The sequence below is a fragment of the Ursus arctos genome, unplaced genomic scaffold (genome assembly GCF_023065955.2).
Source record: "Ursus arctos isolate Adak ecotype North America unplaced genomic scaffold, UrsArc2.0 scaffold_1, whole genome shotgun sequence".
Taxonomy (NCBI): Eukaryota; Metazoa; Chordata; class Mammalia; order Carnivora; family Ursidae; genus Ursus; species Ursus arctos.
The window spans coordinates 56,259,475-56,278,597 of NW_026622763.1; the positions used below are offsets into that span (position 1 = coordinate 56,259,475).

The 19,123-nt window shown below is 42.3% G+C and overlaps 1 protein-coding gene across 1 annotated transcript; it reads right to left on the bottom strand.

Moving 5' to 3' along the window:
* Positions 1-15,479: 15,479 nt before the first annotated feature.
* Positions 15,480-18,455, bottom strand: LOC113250723 (tetratricopeptide repeat protein 30B-like). Its single transcript, XM_026492465.4, has one exon. It carries the CDS (start codon positions 18,427-18,429, stop codon positions 16,339-16,341), a length of 2,091 nt encoding a protein of 696 aa, XP_026348250.3. The 5' UTR covers positions 18,430-18,455; the 3' UTR covers positions 15,480-16,338.
* Between the last annotated feature and the right edge of the window lie 668 nt (positions 18,456-19,123).

The window sequence follows — 19,123 nt, forward strand, 5'->3', positions numbered from 1 at the left end:
TGTGGGGGCGGGGGGAGACCCTGTTCGTAGCTTAATCCTTTTCAGCTGGTCCGAACTCAGTCCCAGGGCAAATATTAATATCATGTTCATTTTAACCAAGGCAAAGCTTTATAAAACCATCAAAGAGCTCAAGGGAAGGCTGTTTTTACGGTGAAAGTTTGCCTGTAAATTTCTGGTTGCTACGGTTGGGGAAAAAAAATCTCATCTAAAAAAACCAAATGCTGCCGTGGAGAAGTGCGACTTGAAAGTCTCTATTTCCTAGGTGTTAGACTTGGCAAGTTGGAAATAGCGAGGGAGGCGAAAAGACGCTTTTCCTTGATGTGCCCAAACAAAGCAGTACATATTGTCAGCTCCGCGGGAGGCGCGCGGCGGCCATATGTGCGTCGCCCCGCGAAATGGAATAAACAGCTGCTGCCAGGAATCCAATTCCTGGCAAGGAAGCAAACCCAAGTCCTCCTGTTTCCAAAATAAAAATCACCAGAGGGATTCCCCTTCCTGCAGTTCCAGCCAGTAGTTTTATAAAAGCATAAAACATCTCTGTATTGTGGTTTATAATAATCCCTTACATTTGTAGAGCATTTTACAGTTTACAAAGCGCTTTACATACATTATCTCATTTGAGCCTCATAATAACCCTGGAGAGTACAAAGCACAGATACCGTGAGTCACTTCATAGACGGAAAAAGGAAGGTTCAGAGTGGGCTGAGGTGGTGAGCGGTGTGCCACAGCCCAGGTCTCCTTCTGCCTAGCCCTGGGGGCTGGCCAGCAGAGACCTCCCGGGGTCCTGCGCCCCGGGGATGGGGGGGGCGGTGTCTCAGGGACCCAGCGAAGGGACCCTTTTTTGTGCAGTTGAAGTGAAGCTGCAACTTCACTTGGCTTTATTTTGGTGTGCAAGCGTCCATTCACTCTGCCAAAGGACTTCTCTGCACTTTTTGAAGCAGCAAGGGAGGGAAGTAGGTTGCAAGGGAGCAAAGAGAAGAGAAAAGCTACCTTGCGCGCTGCATGTGAATTTGGTTTGCCCTTGATGGCAGTCAAAGCCACCACTTCATGTTAAGCATAAACTGCGGAGATCAGCCAAGGTCATCTGAGCTTCAGAACTGCAGGGAGGAAAAAACGTGGATATTGTTCAGTTGTTCTCAGACGCCACCACCTCTGCACAACCCTTTGCAGAACAGCTTTTCTCCCGGAATTGCCTGGCTCGTGCTCATTGTGAAAGCAGATTTACAGAAAGGATCTGCAGATCCTTTTTATATGGGAATCTCTCGAACCTTAGGAAATGGTGGCGTACTGGTGCAGAATAGTCCTATCCTATAGGATAGAGGACATGGTGGGTGCATGCTGGACGGGCTGTCATGGGCCATGTTCCTTCCGAAATAGAGAACTGCTTTCCGGTAGAGACTTGGAGACTTCTTTAAAACAGACTTCGTTTCCTGATCAGGTCTCACTGGGCCTACTACCGTGCCTTGGGATTTTGTGCTCTTGGTTCTAGCTGCAGAATTTGGCATTAAAACATTGCTGCTGGAATCAAAATGCCAGGCTTATCGTCTTGCCAACTCTGTGAGCTTGAGAAAGTTTACTTAAGCTTTCTGTGGTGCCAGAGGTGTGCCTTACCTGAAAATGTGGGACTACTAATAAAATCTGCTTCACGGGGTTATTGTAAGAATTAAACGATTATTTGTAAAGTGCTTAGAGCAGTGCCTGGTGTGAACGGAGTGTACTCGCCGGCTCTGTTAAATCTAGTAAGTCTGTACTTTGGGCAGCAGCAGACCAGTTCCAGCTGACTCCTTCCTGCTCCCTGAAGGTGTCTCGTTTATGGAGAGTGGTTGGTCACATCCCTCCTTCCTGTGTTGGCTTTGACTCAGATGTACCTAACCAGGATCCCCCAGGGCGATGCACAAACCAAGAGGCACTTTGCCTCTTTGATCTTTCATCCACAAAGCAGTCAGGGTTTGCAGGAACACAACACATTTTGGTGGACAGCATTTACATTGTTGGTGTCCAAGCAGAAATTGCATGGGCCAAAATTAAACATGCAAGGAAGACTTTATTCAAGGCTGTTGCATTAGGGAAGGCAGGCCAGAACTCAGTCTGAACGCAACTCCGCTGCGACAAATTGTGGTAGACTTCTCAAGCATTGAGGTTGAGAGAACGATCATAGGCTATCAGTGTTTGCTAACTGACTTGACTTAAGGAAAAGTAAATTTTCATATCTTTACAAGTTGTCGTTTTACAACTTAGGGCAAGGTGCCGGCAGAAGTTAGGTTTTTACTCTCCCACAGGAACTGGAGAGTATCTCCTTTGAGGATTACATTTCCAAAGGCTAGTCAAGCTGACGGAAATGTTAAGGCCATCTTTGTCATCAGTGTTTTAGAAATTGGGTGGTGATTTGATGCAGAATTCCCCTCCCACAGAATTGCTTTTGAAGGTGAACAGAAACAGTGCAGTTTCCCTATTAGGCTTTGACAGTGGGCCAGTTTCTTCTGGTTACCCGAGTGTCCAATCTCAACACTTCTCTCTTACAGAGGGAATGGATGGAGAAAGGAGAGAGCCTCATTTCACCTGCTTTCTTGAGCCCTCTGAGTCCTGTTTTACTCCATAAGGTGATATCCTTCCCTGGACCAGAGATTGACACTCTGCCCTTGAGTCCATCCAAGGTTCCATGGTTTTGAAAAGAGCCACATAGTGAAGGGGAGCAGAATATGCCACCCCAAAATGTGCCACTTTGGCAGGTGGATTATTTTGAGCTGAAAGCAATGAAAACCCAACAGACTCAGGAAAAACTTTTACCTTTCCCTTAACTGCCTAAAAGAATTAAGATAGGGGGCCTGGCCCAGAAAGAGAGCTCTTACTGGAGATGACTTTTTATCTGACCTATCTGTATGGCATGGCAAACACGTAATTACATCCGCTCTTTTTATCTTCCTGGGAACTGCCCTCCTCCCCTCTCAGGCCCCAGGCCCCTATCCTACTCCTTAGCTCAGGATGGCATAGAAAATTAGCTGACCTGCCTTTGAGTCTCATATTTTTATGGGGCTCCTGTACACATGATTAAATTTGTTTTTCCTGTTAATCTGTCTTTTGTCAATTTAATTATTAGACCAGCCAGAGAACCTAGAAGAGACGAAGGGAAAACTTTTCCACTCCTTCAACAGCAGAGGAAAAGGCAGGACTTCAGCTATTTGTGGCTGTGCCTTGAATCTCAAATGGGATGCCCTGTAAAGATACAGGCCTTCTCAGAGGAAGAAAACCCCTTATAGATTCCCACTCTCAACGTGGATCACAAGCAGCTCATTGCCCTTCAGGTGCACACCCATTTCCTTTGTGAAAACTCCACTCCCATCCATTCCCTGTCATTTGGTCTTCAGAAACCATCTGGGTCTTCACAAAATGATTAGTGATGCCCCCTGCTGTTTAAACCTCACAAAACAGCCAGGGAGAAGGGTAGTAGGCCTGAAGTCTACTGGTCAGATTCATTTTTCATTATTTCTACCATGGTGAGCTGCAAGAATGCTCATTCCTTCACCTCTTGTGTTCCCCAGTCTCACCCAGTGGCCACATTAACTTTCAGGGATGATACAATGTAAATTGATATTGAGTAGTATTTCCCAAATTTGCCAGATGTGTTTCCTCCTCTCTCTCCCACCTTCTCCCTCTTCCCCCTTCCCCTCGAGGCAATAAGCCCCATTTTGTGTACAACGGTATTTTGGGTGTTTTGTTTCTTTTCTGCTCTGCCCTCAGTTGGGGGAGGGGAAGATGGCTGGAATGTTAAAGGAGCTGTATTACCCCAGGGCCATCCTCATCCTCCTCAGGCCTTCTGTATGTGGATGGGGTGGGAAGGTTGCCAGTTCTTGCTGTAGCCCATGGATTTTTGGAAGCCAGAGTTATCGGTAAACCATTGTATTTTAGCCACCTGAAGGAACCACTTTCGGCCTGAACTCTGACCTGCAGAAGACCAAGTGTTAAGGGTCAACAGAAGTTAGAGCAAGATTCAATAGCACACTGGGCTTCTTTGTTGTTCGCCACAGGCAGGCCAGATTAAGGACAACGTGGAATGCTCAGAGGAGCAGGAGTTTACACTAATCTTTGCCCCAGGCAAAGCCTTACAAAGGACTCAACTACTTTTCATGTTGGTTCTAAGAGGGTAGTGTATTCATACAGCACCCACGTATAAAGAGTATTGAGACTCTGGACATCTGGGGGAAGAGACAGGAGGCACGCTGGATGGTATCTGACAAGACACAGGCTCTGACCTGGAGTTTTTGAGGGCAAGAGGATGAATCCTCATGGGAAAGGCCCAGAGGCTGTGTGTATGGAACATACAGGAAGACATAGGCTCTGCAAGTGCATTAGGCCATGATTAAGCATGTCAGAAATGGTGCAGCAATGTAAGAAAAGGATGCAGTAATATGAACAGCCTCCTAAAAATACCCAGCCAAAAACAGCTACGTCAGTTTTGAAGCCTAGTGCAGAATAAAAATGCAGGGCCCTTTGTTAATAAACTATTAAGAATTTTAAAACAGTGATTGCAGAGGATTAAACCTAGCATGGGGACCCTTCTGTGTGCAGAGCCTTGTGTGACCACACAACCACCCATGAAGTTGGCCCTGTTTCTCCATGAAAATTAATCCAAATGTGATTGGGTTAATTGGGTGAACATCAGAACTTTCCTGCATTCATTTTACATGGCAATCAGAGAAAGAACTTGGCCTTTTCCACAGAGCAGGTGCCAGCAGGGGAAACGTGTGGGGTGGACCTCCCTATGGTCCAGTCTGAACAAAGGTGTCTTCAGTCTGTGGTGGAGACTATTTTCCCTGTTCCTCTTCCTTCCTTTCTTTCAGAGGAGGGGGTCCCTATTTTAGGCTATCTGCCAGGATCTGTGCCTCGGAGCTGCCTTGGTTCTATGAAAAGGTTCCCCTTACACATGATTTCTTTCCCACCTCCCTTCTTCCTAGCAAACACATAGCTCTTTAAAAGATTCTGAATTTTTTTTGGCAAGTTCTGTGGGCTTTTATTAGATACACACTGTAATTCCAAACTGTGATTACATGATGTCTGGCTTTCCCTGAACTCGAATTTAATATCCTGAAAAATGGGAAGCTTTATTGCAAGGCTGAAGTACAGCAGGAGTGGGGGGCCTGGGGGTAAGTGCTTGAGGGTCTGCTGATTGCTTTCATTCCACCTCCTAAAACCTCTAGCTGGCTGTGCTTGATACTTGTTAACCTCGGCTTTGCCTTTTAGATGGACTTTTTCATCCTCTTGAATTATGTTTATTACCCAATGGTGGTAAACATTTTTTTTTTTTTTTAAGACAAATTGTTCGTAGCTCTACAACCTTGATCCTCCAACTTGTTTTCACGTTTCTACCTTCTCTTATTGTCTGGGTTATGTTTTTGATTGTTGCGTTCACAACAGAATTTTAACTTTTTGTTCTGCAGTTGAATTTTAATTCCTTTTATACTCATAAAGGTAAAACACATTTGTAAACTTAATGAAGATGAACGAACAATAAAGCAAACAAGAAACCTTAGACTTGCCTGCAAATGGAAACCAAAGCAATAATCACTTAGAAGCAGAGAGCCTAATAAAATAGAGCTGAAGTGATCTTGGCTGTTACCTGGTTCTGTGCCTTTATTTTACAGAAAAGGAAACTGAGACCCCTAGGTTAAATGAGCTGCCACACAGCTCCTAGGGGCAGTCAGAACTAAACAGGCTGCAAATGACTGTTTTGTTTCGTTTTTCACATACCCTGAATAGTTCTATTTCCACACTAGTATCTTTCTATGGGAAATAAGTTCTTTGAGTGTCTGTCCTTCATTTGTGATATGAGGGAGTTGGAACAGACGCTCTTAAAAATTCTTCCAACTCAGAACTTTGAATTCAACTCAACATGAACACAACTGACCCCTGCCTAGTCAGCCCGGAACTACTACTACACACATATGAAAAATGTGGTAACAATTAGAACATTTACTATTTTAGCTAGCTGTGTTGTGCAGCGGCTCACCAGATCCTTACGAAAACTTAAGACTGGATCTGAGACTGAAAGTGTGCCAGCACACTCCAGACTGCTCCACAAGCTGGCGGTCTCATTTTAAAATTACCAATTCAGAGAAAAGCCACAGGGTCTTAAGCAAACAAATGGAGGGGCAATCCTGTTCTGAGCGGAGTAACCACCCCTTTGGCCTTTCGGCCTTTCGGAGCACTTTTCAAGCAGAGTGAGGCCCCCTCTACTGGTGGGATTCGTCATCCACCAAAAAGTCAGAACTTGTTAAGTTTGTGGGAAATGGGGGAAAAAATCACAGGATCACAACAGATTAGAATTGTAAGGAAATGTGAATACCTAAATGTCAACTTTTCAACCAAGGAAACAGAGATCTAGAAGATTTAAACTTTTTTGTCATAAATTTTTTAGGCGACATTCTACAGAGGAAATTTTCATAGTAGGTGGCAAAAAGCTGTGTTAAAGTGTGAAGTTAGCTTTCGGAAAATAGAAGCCCTTCACAAATACTTACTAAATCAATTATAGGTAAAAATCCCATTTTTGCTCAGTGAAGAGTAGGATTCCTCCACACTCTCACATGGAGTTCTGTGCTCCATTTGTCTAAACTAAGATTTCTTTTTTTTTTTTAATATTTTATTTATTTATTTGACAGAGATAGAGACAGCCAGCGAGAGAGGGAACACAAGCAGGGGGAGTGGGAGAGGAAGAAGCAGGCTCCCAGCAGAGAAGCCTGATGTGGGGCTCGATCCCAGAACGCCGGGATCACGCCCTGAGCCAAAAGCAGATGCTTAACGACTGAGTCACCCAGGTGCCCCTAAACTAAGGTTTCTTAAACTCTCATCATTCAAGTACTACTGACATGCTTCTTGCCACAGCTAAGTAATTACTGTCTTATTTAATATTTTTCTTTCAATCAAGTCATTTTTTTGTATTTTAGCCTCATCTCATGCAATAGAATTCATGAAATCTCAGGTTTGATGTGTCGTGTGTGTATACAAATATAATAAATATATGGCTATTAAAAATGTTCTTCTGAGGGGCGCCTGGGTGGCACAGCGGTTAAGCGTCTGCCTTCGGCTCAGGGCGTGATCCTGGCGGTATGGGATCGAGCCCCACATCAGGCTCCTCCGCTATGAGCCTGCTTCTTCCTCTCCCACTTCCCCTGCTTGTGTTCCCTCTCTCGCTGGCTATCTCTCTCTCTCTGTCAAATAAATAAATAAAATCTTTAAAAAAAAAAATGTTCTTCTGTGTGCCAACTAAATTCATCTCATTCAATTGTCGCATGCATTTACCGTGCTTTAGGAAATACCGAGGTAAATATACTTCATGTTTAAGTCATGTAAATATAGTAGTCAGAATTTCATCTCTCCATCAAAGGCCAATTTTTTATTGTCTTTCTTTGCCTGGCCTCTCCCTCATGCCTTACCCTCTGTCATGAATCTTCCTTCATTCCCCTTTCCATTCTCTCAAAGTCCTTTGGTTCAATATTCATATTTCCTTTTCCCCAGTGAGGTGAGGAAAACTTTCCCTCTCTATCGCCCACTGGGGACCGTGCCTCATTTGATACTGAACTCCAGGAAAACCATATTGAAACAAACTGGTAATTGACAGAAGGAATAAAAAGACCTTTGTATTCGTATCTTTTTCTAGGAATTGGGACTTAAGGAATATTGAAAAGTGATGTTATTTCTATTTCATCCTTAGAGTCAGCCTTCTCCGAGGAAATGGCACATAAACACAGAAAGTCCAATTATTTATAAAAACGCATTTAATAAATTATTCCTTGAGGAATATAATGGAGGGTCTGTTTTTGTCCAGGCACTGTGAAAGCTGGAATACCTGTAGAGGAGGATGGGGATGAGAAAAAGGCTGATCTTCGTGAAATCTTTTCCCTTATTAAACATTCCTGTGTTATTAATTCAAGCTTTGTTTCTTCAGTAATAAAGGCGACCATTATGCATTTGTTGCTGGTTGAATACACTCAGTCCCCAGCTGGTTATAGCTTGGAACCATTGTGAGGCCCTGGTTATTTACAGTGGGTTATTGTATTGAAGCCAAGCCATATAAGATCTCAGTTTTGAAACCTCTTGTCATTATACTTTATTTTCTTTGCTTTAACTTAGTATATCATTTCTGTTGACCCTTAATGAAAAGTAAATAAATTGCCTTTTGACACAAAATTTATATTTTTAAGCAACTTTAGACCTAAAGAACTCAGAAAGAGTTGCTTCGAATGCCAGCTGTTTTATAAGAAGTTTACTACATAAAATTATATAGAAAACTCTTCTTCCAAAGGAAAGAATTTCAGTGACTGAATTCTTATTTTGGTAACATTTGCAAAGTAGTTTCAGAATCATATGGAAAATTTATACAAAATACCTTATGAGAACCCACATAAATGAAAACTAAAGTTATAGCAATGTAATTCTATATACCTTCTTATTCTGGGAAAATTTAAGCATTATTCAATCCTAATAACAATTGATCTTAAAAACATTAATTCAAGACTCCAGAACCCACAGGGAGGAATGGGTGCTCTGCATTTACTGTGGCTCCCCAAGAAAGTCCTTTCTGATGGCAAACAGGTGGAAACCCCATAGAGAGGCGGATTTCCGCCGCCGTAGCTATCACAGGGCTGCGCCGTGCCTTTGAAATGACATCAGCCAGGAAACCAGTGACTAGAGTTTCAGGTTTCATAGAAGGATTTTGCTTTGCTTTTTGTAGGTCCAAAGATGGCAGGAGGAGGCAATAAATTCTGTCTGAGAACCTCTCCTGGTAGATGTTTAAAGAGATTATATGAGTAAATCAACTGTCCCAATCCCCCCATGTGATATGGACCATCCGGTCTGAATTTGAATTTTCTTCATCTTTCTTCTAGAGAACTGATGTAAGCCAACAACTCAGAATAAGTTGGGCCTGATAGGTGGAATGCCGTGCTGTGGGGATTATCAAAAACTAAAGTATTTATTTTTTATGAAGCTTTTCCTATAACCAGGTTTATGACTGGAAAGGGCCAAGGCTGAAATAGCACAGTACATGGATTAGCATTTCTCACTGGAAAAAAGATTAGGTTGCCTCACTTTAACACTTAGGTTTACTATACGTGAATAAGTGCAGCCATTGTTTTCATTTTCATTTTTATTCTTCTATTATTATTGAGCTTTTACTGAAACAACCTTATATGAATGTGGAAGAAATTCTAAAATTGAGGAATATATTTTCTGTATGAGTCACGATATGCATTGGTGTTTATCTTGTGGTTCTGCCCAGAAACAATGAGCAAGCCTTGGACTTAGCTTTTTTGGGTAGAGTGATTTGATTCTGCATTTACTTCTACACAAATGAACAAGCTCCCAAGAATAGCATTACCAGTCTCATGAGTAGCTGCTACAATTTTCAGAAGACTGCATGAGCATTTAATACTAATGAAGGCAAGTTTTCAGGCAATGTCTTTACCAAAGTCAACTTCGTCCTATTCACTGGAATCTAAGGAGTGATGTTGGGTCTCATGGAAGACTGGATGACTTAAGTGTTGGCAATATGCGTAAAAATTCATCACCTCCTGGAAACACTCAAAATTGTGTGACCTAAGTATGGTGAGAGTGATCTGGGTGCTTTTAAGTATAAGTGACAAAAAAATCTGGCTCAAGCAAGTTTAAACAATAAGATAATTTATTTTTTCCATTCTGTAGGAGACCCAGAGGTAGATCAATTTCTAAGGAAGGTAATATAGTGGCTCAAAGATATAATCAAATACTCCAGTTCTTCCCCCATCCCCTTCAAACTTAGGTTAGTTTCTGTCATGGTCATAAAATGATGGCAGCAGATTCAGATCAATGATGCCCAGAGGAAGAGAGTCCTTCCCCTTCCTTCCTTCCTTCCTTCCTTCCTTCCTTCCTTCCTTCCTTCCTTCCTTCTTCCTTCCTTCCTTCCTCTTTCTTTTTTTAAAGATTTTATTTATTTGACAGAGAGACAGCCAGCGAGAGAGGGAACACAAGCAGGGGGAGTGGGAGAGGAAGAAGCAGCCTCCCAGCAGAGGAGCCCGATGCGGGGCTTGATCCCAGGACTCGGGGATCACGCCCTGAGCCAAAGGCAGATGCTTAACGACTGAGTCACCCCGGCGCCCCCCCCCGCTTTTTTTTTTTTTTTTAAGAAAGCTTTCTCAGCAGCCCTTCAAGAGACTTCTCACACCTTGGGAAGGATTGGACCACATGTTTATCCTGAAATTAATCATGGAAAAGAGGTTTTACAACAATGGACTCAGACCAGTGATTTTCAACCTTGGCTGCATTTTGAAAGTTGAGAAAAATACTGATACCTGGGTCCCACCTCTAGAGATACTGGGATGCAGCCTGGGGCATGGAGAGTTCTAAAAGCTCCCCAGGTGATTCTAATGTGCAGCAAAGCATTTGAGAACCATAAATTTAGATCAAATATCTAGGGGATAGGGACAGAGTAGAGGTAGGAAATGGATAGCGGATTATAAATTACCAGAGCCACTAAATATTATTGTATTTGCAATGTAAATTGTAAAAGATGTATGTGCATATATAAATGCACACATGGGACTGGAGTCAGGTTTGGAGGAATCCATATTTATAGGGACACCAGATGAATGTGGTCCATATTAGGAAGTCAAATTTGGATGCATCCAAAGCCAATCCAAACCATTTATGAGCATGGTTATGATAATGCATATATAGAGTGATTTTTGACTTTAGAAAAGTGTAATAAACTAAGAAGTGATGACAGTAAATGATACGAGTCTTCGAAGAAAAGAAGTATGAGAATACTCTTAAATTTTGGAAACCCTCTTCAAAAAAATTTCCACTATCAAATAGCTTCTATATAACTTCAGTATTTTTCACATTCCCTCTTTGAAAGCCAAAGATTTCTTAAGAATTCTTGAATGCATGATATTAAATTAAAAAACAAAGATTTCAGGGTGCCTGGCTGGTGCAGTTGGTTAGGCTTCTGACTCTTGGTTTCCAGCTCAGGTCCTGATCATGAGTTTGAGCCCTGAGTCAGGCTCCAGGCTAATCATGGAGTCTGCTAAAGTTTCTCTCTCCCTCTCCTTCTGCCCCTCCCCACCTCATGAGCTCTCTCAAATAAATAAATATATCTTTAAAAAAAAAGGAAAAAATTAAAAAGGATTTCTTTATAACATGGATGGATCTAGAGGGTATAATACTAAGTGAAATAAGTCAGTCAGAATATAATTTCACTCATATGTGGGATTTAAGAAACAAAACAAATGAACAAAGAAAGAACAGAGACTTTAAAAATTTAACCCCAAACAAACCCAGACTCTTAACTACAGAGAAAAAACGGATGGTTGCCAGAGAGGCAGAGGGTGGGGGATGGATGAAATAGATGAAGGGGATTAAGAGTACACTTATCATGATGAGCACTGAGTAATGTCTGGAATTGAATTACTATCTTGTACAGGTGAAACTAATATAACACTGCATGTTACTTACATTGGAATTAAAAAAATAAAAACAAAAAAGGTTTCACTAGTTTAAAAGCTATACAAATACCCCAGACTAAATTCCTTAAAAAAAAATTCAGATGCCCTGACTTTTTCCAATTATCCATTTTTTATAATTTCTTTAGGCTGGATATCCAGGTCATTTTATTCTCATATAGACTGTGCCCCACCTCATGCCAGCCCCATGGTGGCCAGCATGCAGCATTCATGTGGTCACTGTTGTGTTTGTACATATAGAACAGTGGTTCTCTACCTTGGCCACACATTAGAATCATCTGGGGGGACTTTTTAAAGACTGACGCCTCCCTCCCACTGCCATCCCCATAAGTTGAAACCAAATCTTCAGGGGCTAGGGCCGAGGCATCTCTATTTTTGAAAAGTTTACTGGCTGATTCTGAGATAGAGGACTGAGAGGTATTAGTACAAAGGGGAGAAAGGAGGTAGATGACAGGGACATAACCTGTTCTCTCATTCTTCGTTTGCTTTTAATTTTTCCTCCCCCAAATCTAAGCTAATCCGAGTAAGCAATCTTGTGGGAGAGTGTAAGTAAGCCCTTAAGGTCTTGGCTCAAATGGATTTTGCAAGTAAAGGTAAAGCTTTGTGGAGCCTCAGAAGTCTCTGGTAACACTCTGTAAATACCTGTGCAAGCAGCTGGCCCTCTCCTGTGATTTCTGAAGTACCTCATACGTAGCCCTTTGCACTTGAGGTGCAGAGAAGCCTTCTGACAGCTGTTTTTACTGTGGTTGGTGGCTAGAGACCATAGCAGAGAGGAGAAAATCACTCACTTGAAGAAGGATCATAAAAAGTGTTTTTTTTAAAGAGCCGATGGAACAACAGGTGGGTCAGTCCTCTCTGTGCCCCACCCAGATTGTACCACAGCTCCATCTGCGCCTGCCGCGAGCACCATGTGCCGTGCACTCAAGTCCCCTCCAGCGCATTTTGGAAACTAGGATATAATTTAGGCTGGCGCAGGAATGTGTTTGCTGAGCGTACTTCGGGGAAAGCTTATTGCACCACCAATTAAAGAATCAGCAGCAACAGAAGTAGTGAAAGCGATAACTCTGGAAAAAGAAATACTTAGCATTGTCAGTGTGTCGGAGTAATTTGGAAAATAAAAACCCTAAGAGGTGGACGGTGATGGAGTAGAAAGAGCACTGCATCAGAGCCAGTAGCCCTGGATTCTGATCCTGACTTTGCCACTGTTTGGCTCTGTGATTTGGGCAAGTCATAGTATTGCCTGCGAGCCTCAGTTTCAGGATTTAAAAGATGAGCTAGTCCAAGCCCTGGGCTCACTGTTGCAGATGCATTCCACATTTTTATCATAATACACAATCTGTAATTTAAAAAATCTGTTAATTCATACCTACAGATGTCACGGAAGAATCCATTTATGATTTTCCAGTTTAGACTCCACATGATAATTTCTGGAATAATTTTACAGTTTTGCCCATTTCATTATCAATCTTCTATCCACTGTCAGAAAAATAGTCTTGGTTACTGAAAAGGACTAATAACTACTTGCAGCATCTTGGTCAAATCACGCATAGCTTGCCTTTGTTCTTTGGCACGTTGTCAAAACAGTTTAAATGTAATGAATCAGTACAAGAACAAAAGACCAGTACACAAAAATGCTGTATTAACTATAGAAAAAGTTTTACCTTTCTAACAGACACACGAAATGTGGGTATGTGGTATTGCCTTTGGAATAGGATCTTCTTTGAGAAACTGCTATGATTCAATTCCTGAAGCTTTCTTTTGCTTTACAATGTTAGGGGGTGATCATCTCTTGCTCTAAATAGAGTATTTCCTGACTTAACAATGGACTACACCTCTTATTCCCCAGAGTGCATATTACTCTTTCCACATACGAAGTACATAAACTCTAGGGCATGGCTTTGTCAAATTTGGAGTAACTCGGACCAAGAGGTTGAGTCTTCACAGAGTAGCCTCTGACCTTATGCACAGAGACAGAAACGCTAACCAGCCAGTAGTTTCCTGGTGAATCTCGACAAGCTTTTCAAGACTCTGTGGGCACTTTGTGGACATACTTTTTACAGCAGTTGCCACGAGTGCTGGTAAAACCTTTAGTAATGTGTCTTTTATCTTAAGCATTTGCCTCTGTACTAAAATAACTGGAAACATGATAATAGCAATAAATGCTTTCTCACGCACCTTATTAAGGTCCTGTTTGCACAGTGCAGTTTTAGCCATTTGTTATTCTGAACTGAGAGATCCAGTCATTGATAATGATGTGTTTAATCTCACAAATGTGCAAATTTCACTTTCGAACAAGGACTTGGACTCAGTTTACATGTCCACCTAATAACATTTACAATCAAGTTATTGGCAGGTCCTGGTTAAACTAACAAATACCTATTTTTCATTCTAGAAATGTACACAGAACTCTCTATTTTCTGAACATTTTTTCCCTATGAGGGCAATTCCTTTTCTAATATAGACACATTATGATGTTGTAGACACATTATGATGTTGTAGACAGGATTTCAATATGTGATAGGTCAATCTTGGCCCAAATCCTAGGGAACTGATTTTATTAAACAACCGAAAGAGCCCTGATTTCTTGAGGACTGAAGTGTAAAGCAATCACCTTGTAAAGACTCACTCTCCCCCTCCCCAAGGGGAATATTAAAACAAGACCATACTATACCTATGACTAATTAATTAATTACCTCTGGCTAATGCCTGGCTCTATTTTTCAATATAAAATGATTATGGCTACAGAAAAGTAAGTCTCGTCTAGAGTGAAGAGTATATTAAATTCCCAGTGTCACAGAACATTAAAAAAAATTGTACTCTTTAAAATTTCAGTCACTGTTTTTCTGTTGAGGTTAAAGAGAAAAAGATAAGGATTACTGCAAATATACAAATAAAGCACACCGCATTCTGCAAATTTTATAGATCCAGTGCTTTTGGTTAAGTCCTCTTAAAATCTTCTCTGGCTAAACTAATTTGAGAGTCACTTTTTATTGATAAGTTTTATCTCAATTTGCAAAAATGGATGGTTCAATGGTTTATAGAGTCACTGTGATAATCACAGTGCTACTTACCTGACACTTACCGCTAAAAGGTTGGTACGCATCTTTTATACCTGCTTGTGGTTTCAACTGCCAGCTTTCAGAGAAGTGTCCCTATAATTGACAAAAGGGAGAAAATAAAAGATAAAAAAGAGAAAGAAAAGGAGGGCAGTAAGGCAGATAGATTTTTCATTTCTTATCTTGCGATACATTCTGTAGCAGTAAACACTACTATCTCTGAAATAGACCCTTTGAAGGCAAAAAAAGAAAACACCCCAAGAGAAAGCTTTATAAACTGGAGATTGCCTTCCTGTTCATCGTGGCTTTGTCCTTTTGGAAAGTCTGCATGGCCTCTCCTCCTTGTATTAAACAAGGGTGCAAGGACTGGTGGTTTGAGCTAGTTACAGAGTAGCTCTGGCATCTGTCACTTCTACTCTGTTGTCCATTACTTCTGTTCTGTTAATGGCAGCAGACATTTGATTAACTACTGAGATTTGGACACGAAGGGGATCCAAGGTGGGTCGGGAAGTAAATCACATAGCTACATCTCCCCTTCATCTTCACCTCACCTGTTCCTCTGTTTCCAGACTCGTGGCAGACTGGCACCTGGAGGCCTTCACCTTGGGCAGGAGGAGCTCTAATTATTTCAAGAATAATTGATTTAAAATGCATATTATAATATCCTGTTAATAGAACTCCTGGAGTACATATCATTTACATATCATTTGTGGTATAACATTTTTTGGAAGAATTAAAAGCAAACCTCCCCTTCCCCACCAAATAGAAATATTAGTGGATAAAACTAAAAGGTTAAGAGAATTAAATAATTTCTAAATATTTACAAAATTCTTAATTTATGCACAACCCATAGCAGAGAACAAGGACTGCCTTTTATACTTTCATAGTTAAGAGAGTCATAAGAAGAAGCTCCAAGTAGAAAAAGGCAAAAATCCAAATTTCTTAGTAGTAATCAATGTGGTGTAGCATCCAACAGAAAGTGACAACAGACATTTACCTAGTGGGTTAACATTTATTGTAAGCCCAGATACCAGAAAACATTCATTTGAAATGCAATTATATATTTTGTTTCCTGACTTGTTTAAATAGCCAGGTCATAAAAGCAGTCAACTTTCTGCTATGTGGTTGTACGGAATCAGATGCTACAGCCAGAAGTAATTGTGAAAAGCATCTAGTAGTTCAAATGATGTGAGACCTCAAGGGGTAAATGAATTTCTGAACGTAAAACTTGACTGTGGACAGTCTGGAACTCATACCTTAGTCTTTTGTCAGTTCAGTGCTTACTTTTCCCTATGCTGAACACATTAGAAAGCTTTCGCATTTGATTATTTGTCACTATTCACAAGGAGGCACAATCAGTCCTGGAAAACCAAAAATGGAAAATTAGGGGAAGTATTGTATAAAATTTAAGATCAACCGATCAACCAAATTATGGAAGAAAAATTAAGCCACAGACAAAACCTCATAACCTGAAAAGAACCAAAAAAACAACTCTCATTCATTTAGTACTTGTACTTCTACAAGAGCTTGGGCCAAGGTCCAAACTTGACTCAGTTGAGACCCAGAGGCTACAGGACTAAAAAATGGGTTGGAGGTATACAGTTAAGGTCAGAATTGGTCTTATTAGACTGCAAAGTCTATCCTGGGATGGCACAATGCACGGGTCTTGATTGCTGATTGAAGAAAGGCCCAGCCATGGGCTAGCAATCATTTACAAAGCGGTCCCCAGAGGAATGCAAACATACCCACTCTAACAGTTCTTTAGCTCATGCCACAACCCTTCCTACAGCCTCCTATAAACTACGGAGGATAACTTGCTTATGCAAAGATGTCACTCTAGCAATTGTTCCTTTAGGGCAAAACCTGGTAACTTTTGGCAGAGAGAATATCAAAGAATACCCTATAATCTCATAAATCAAAGCTTTTAACTGTCTGGATTCATAAGTGACTGTATTCTTTCCAGTATGCATTCTTTCTTCTTCCAGGGGTTGTTCAATAATGGCAGGTATGTTCCTGCCATAAAGTTCACATTGTTCTAGAAACTGGACACATTCTTGAATAACACTGTCACGAAGCACAATCATGTGTTTTGACATGTTTTCTAATAAGGACAGGAAGCATCTTTTGGCATAATACCAGATATCAGTTCCCAGTTTCTTATGATAGGGTTCCAGGCTTTTGATAACCCGAGAAATACCAAAGTCATAATTTCCTTTGGCACAATAGAGTGTCCCTATCACCAAATTCACAATGCAGAGGTGGTAGATTTTCTTATCTGGGTCACCATAGGACAGCTGCTCTTCCTCCTTTTCAATCTTTCTCATCAACTCCTCAGCTTCTTCATTCTGACTTGTCATAATGTATGAAACACACAGGTTAGCCAGCACAATAGCACTGACATTCAGGATGTTGTCATAGTGCTTCTTGACTATGGGTTCATAGAAACCGATAGCTTCTTTGTATTTGTTTTCCTGCATGAACAGGACATGGGCCACGTTCAGCTTCCACACATCATGGTCATTACAGAATTCCACAGATTTGCGGAAGATCTTTTCCACCATTGGATAATTCTCAAGGTTCCAGTAGATCTTTGCCTGGGCCATCAACACGGGAATATACTTCTCTAGAGTGTCATCATACTCATTCATTGCCTTTTTGACAGCTTCATCATCTCTATTGTGTCTTGCTTCCTGTACCTGTTTAGTGAGTCTCCGGAGCTGTTCAGTCAGCATCCCTGCTAGCCCATCAAGCTTAATGAAAGCCTCTTCAGGAGCTGTCTGGCAAGTGATCATGGCATCCAAGAAGTCATAGAGATAGGGTGTGAGGAACCTGTAGGTCAAATGGGCATTCTCTGCCAGCACATCGGCTGCCAGGTCAAAATACTCATACTTACAGTAGAGCAGCAGCAGGTTGCCAAAGGTCTCCGGGGGAAAGGGGTTCTGCTGGAGCAAGAACTGTAGCTTTTCAAACCCCTCCGTAGGCCTGGTGTCCATGTTCATGAGCGCCTGGTTGTGCAGGGTCACGGGGTCTAACTCTTCCTCTGCCCTAGGAGGCATGTCAGTGAGGGCTTCCTGGGCCGCCTCGTAGTTTCTCAGTTGGTACTCGATGGCTGCCTTGAGGTTGAAGGCTTCCACCAGGGCAGTCTGATGAAGGACTAAGGTGTTGCCAACACTTCGAACATCAATGCCCTCCGTGGTCATGCCCACACCGAGCTCCGGGTGCTGGCGTATGCCGTGTTCAATAATGTCGGCGATATGCTTGAGAGCCGAGGCATAGTGCCGGCTGCTGTAATAGGCCAAAGCCAGGTTGTAGGAAAGGTCAGGCCGGTAGCCCGAGGCCTGCAGGGCCGCAAAGAACTTGGAACACGCGGCTTCATACTGTCCCTCCTTGTAGAGCAAACAACCCAGGTTGACCTGGCCGTCGGGGTCGTTCTCGCCCCCACCGCCCTCTCCCCCTTCCCCACTCAGCAGCTGCTCCACCAGGCTCTTGGCCCCGGGCAGGTCGCCCTCGCTGTACTTGATAGCGGCTTGCAGACGCAGGACCCGGCTGTGGTAGGCGGGGTTGTCCAGCAGGAGGAAGGCCACCCGGGTGGCCTCTGGATAAAGGCACGCCTTGTACAGGGCCTGGGCCTGGTACAGGCGGTACTGCTCCAGTTCGGGGTGCAGCTGGCCCAGCTGCTCATAGCACTCGGCGGCCAGCGCGAACTCCTGCAGGCGGTAGTAGCAGTAGCCCAGCAGCGACAGGCCGGCGCGGCTCCTCGGGCTCCGCTGGAGCTCGCCGCCCAGCAGCTGCACCGCCTCGGCGTAGCGGGAATCGCGGATGAGGCGGTACACGACGGCGGTGAACTCCCCATCGGGGATCTGCGCGCAGCTCAGCCCGGCCATAACCGCCTTGGTGGTGGAGCTGGCTGGAAACGGAAGACACAAAGTATTTCTTTATGTTCTCTGGTAGTTATCTGCAATAGAAGGAATTAGCTAGAATCGGAAAGGAGTCACTTACGAGACACCACCAGTATTTCTTCTATTTCCCAAGCAAATGGGAAATATTCTCCAATATATGGCATATAAACTCAAAGATCCCTTCAGATTTTCTTCCAAATATGGGGCCATCACCATCAACTAGATAAATGGTACAGATTAAAGGTGATATAAATTAGATACCATGCTTTAGTATTCATAATGAGCCAAACTCTCGGACAGATGACAGTGTTTCAGCACCCAAAGATGTCATGCTATAGAGGAATTATTTGGAGCATAATGCATCTAGATACCTATGTAGCTAATTTGTTCCTCTTTGAAGGGGAAAAAGAAATTATTATAGCAGGATCCCTATCACTCATTGAAAGCTATGAGGTCAAACCAAAGAAATTGCTGTTATTATAGGTTGAAAACTCTAAATCAGCACTGACATATGGTTCAACCTAGTATTTATTTTTTTCTAGGCCAGGTGGAATGGGGCAGTTACATTTATGAGGAGCAAAAAAGGTAAGCAGTGGTGGAAACAAAGAATGAAGCTCTAGCAGCTTATAGAAAAATTAAATGCCTGAGCAGAATAAGTGAGGGTCACAGTAAGAAGCTT

Coding starts and splice junctions, on each gene's coding strand:
- LOC113250723 (XM_026492465.4), bottom strand. CDS start 18,429: ATGGCCGGGCTGAGCTGCGCGCAGATCCCCGATGGGGAGTTCACCGCC.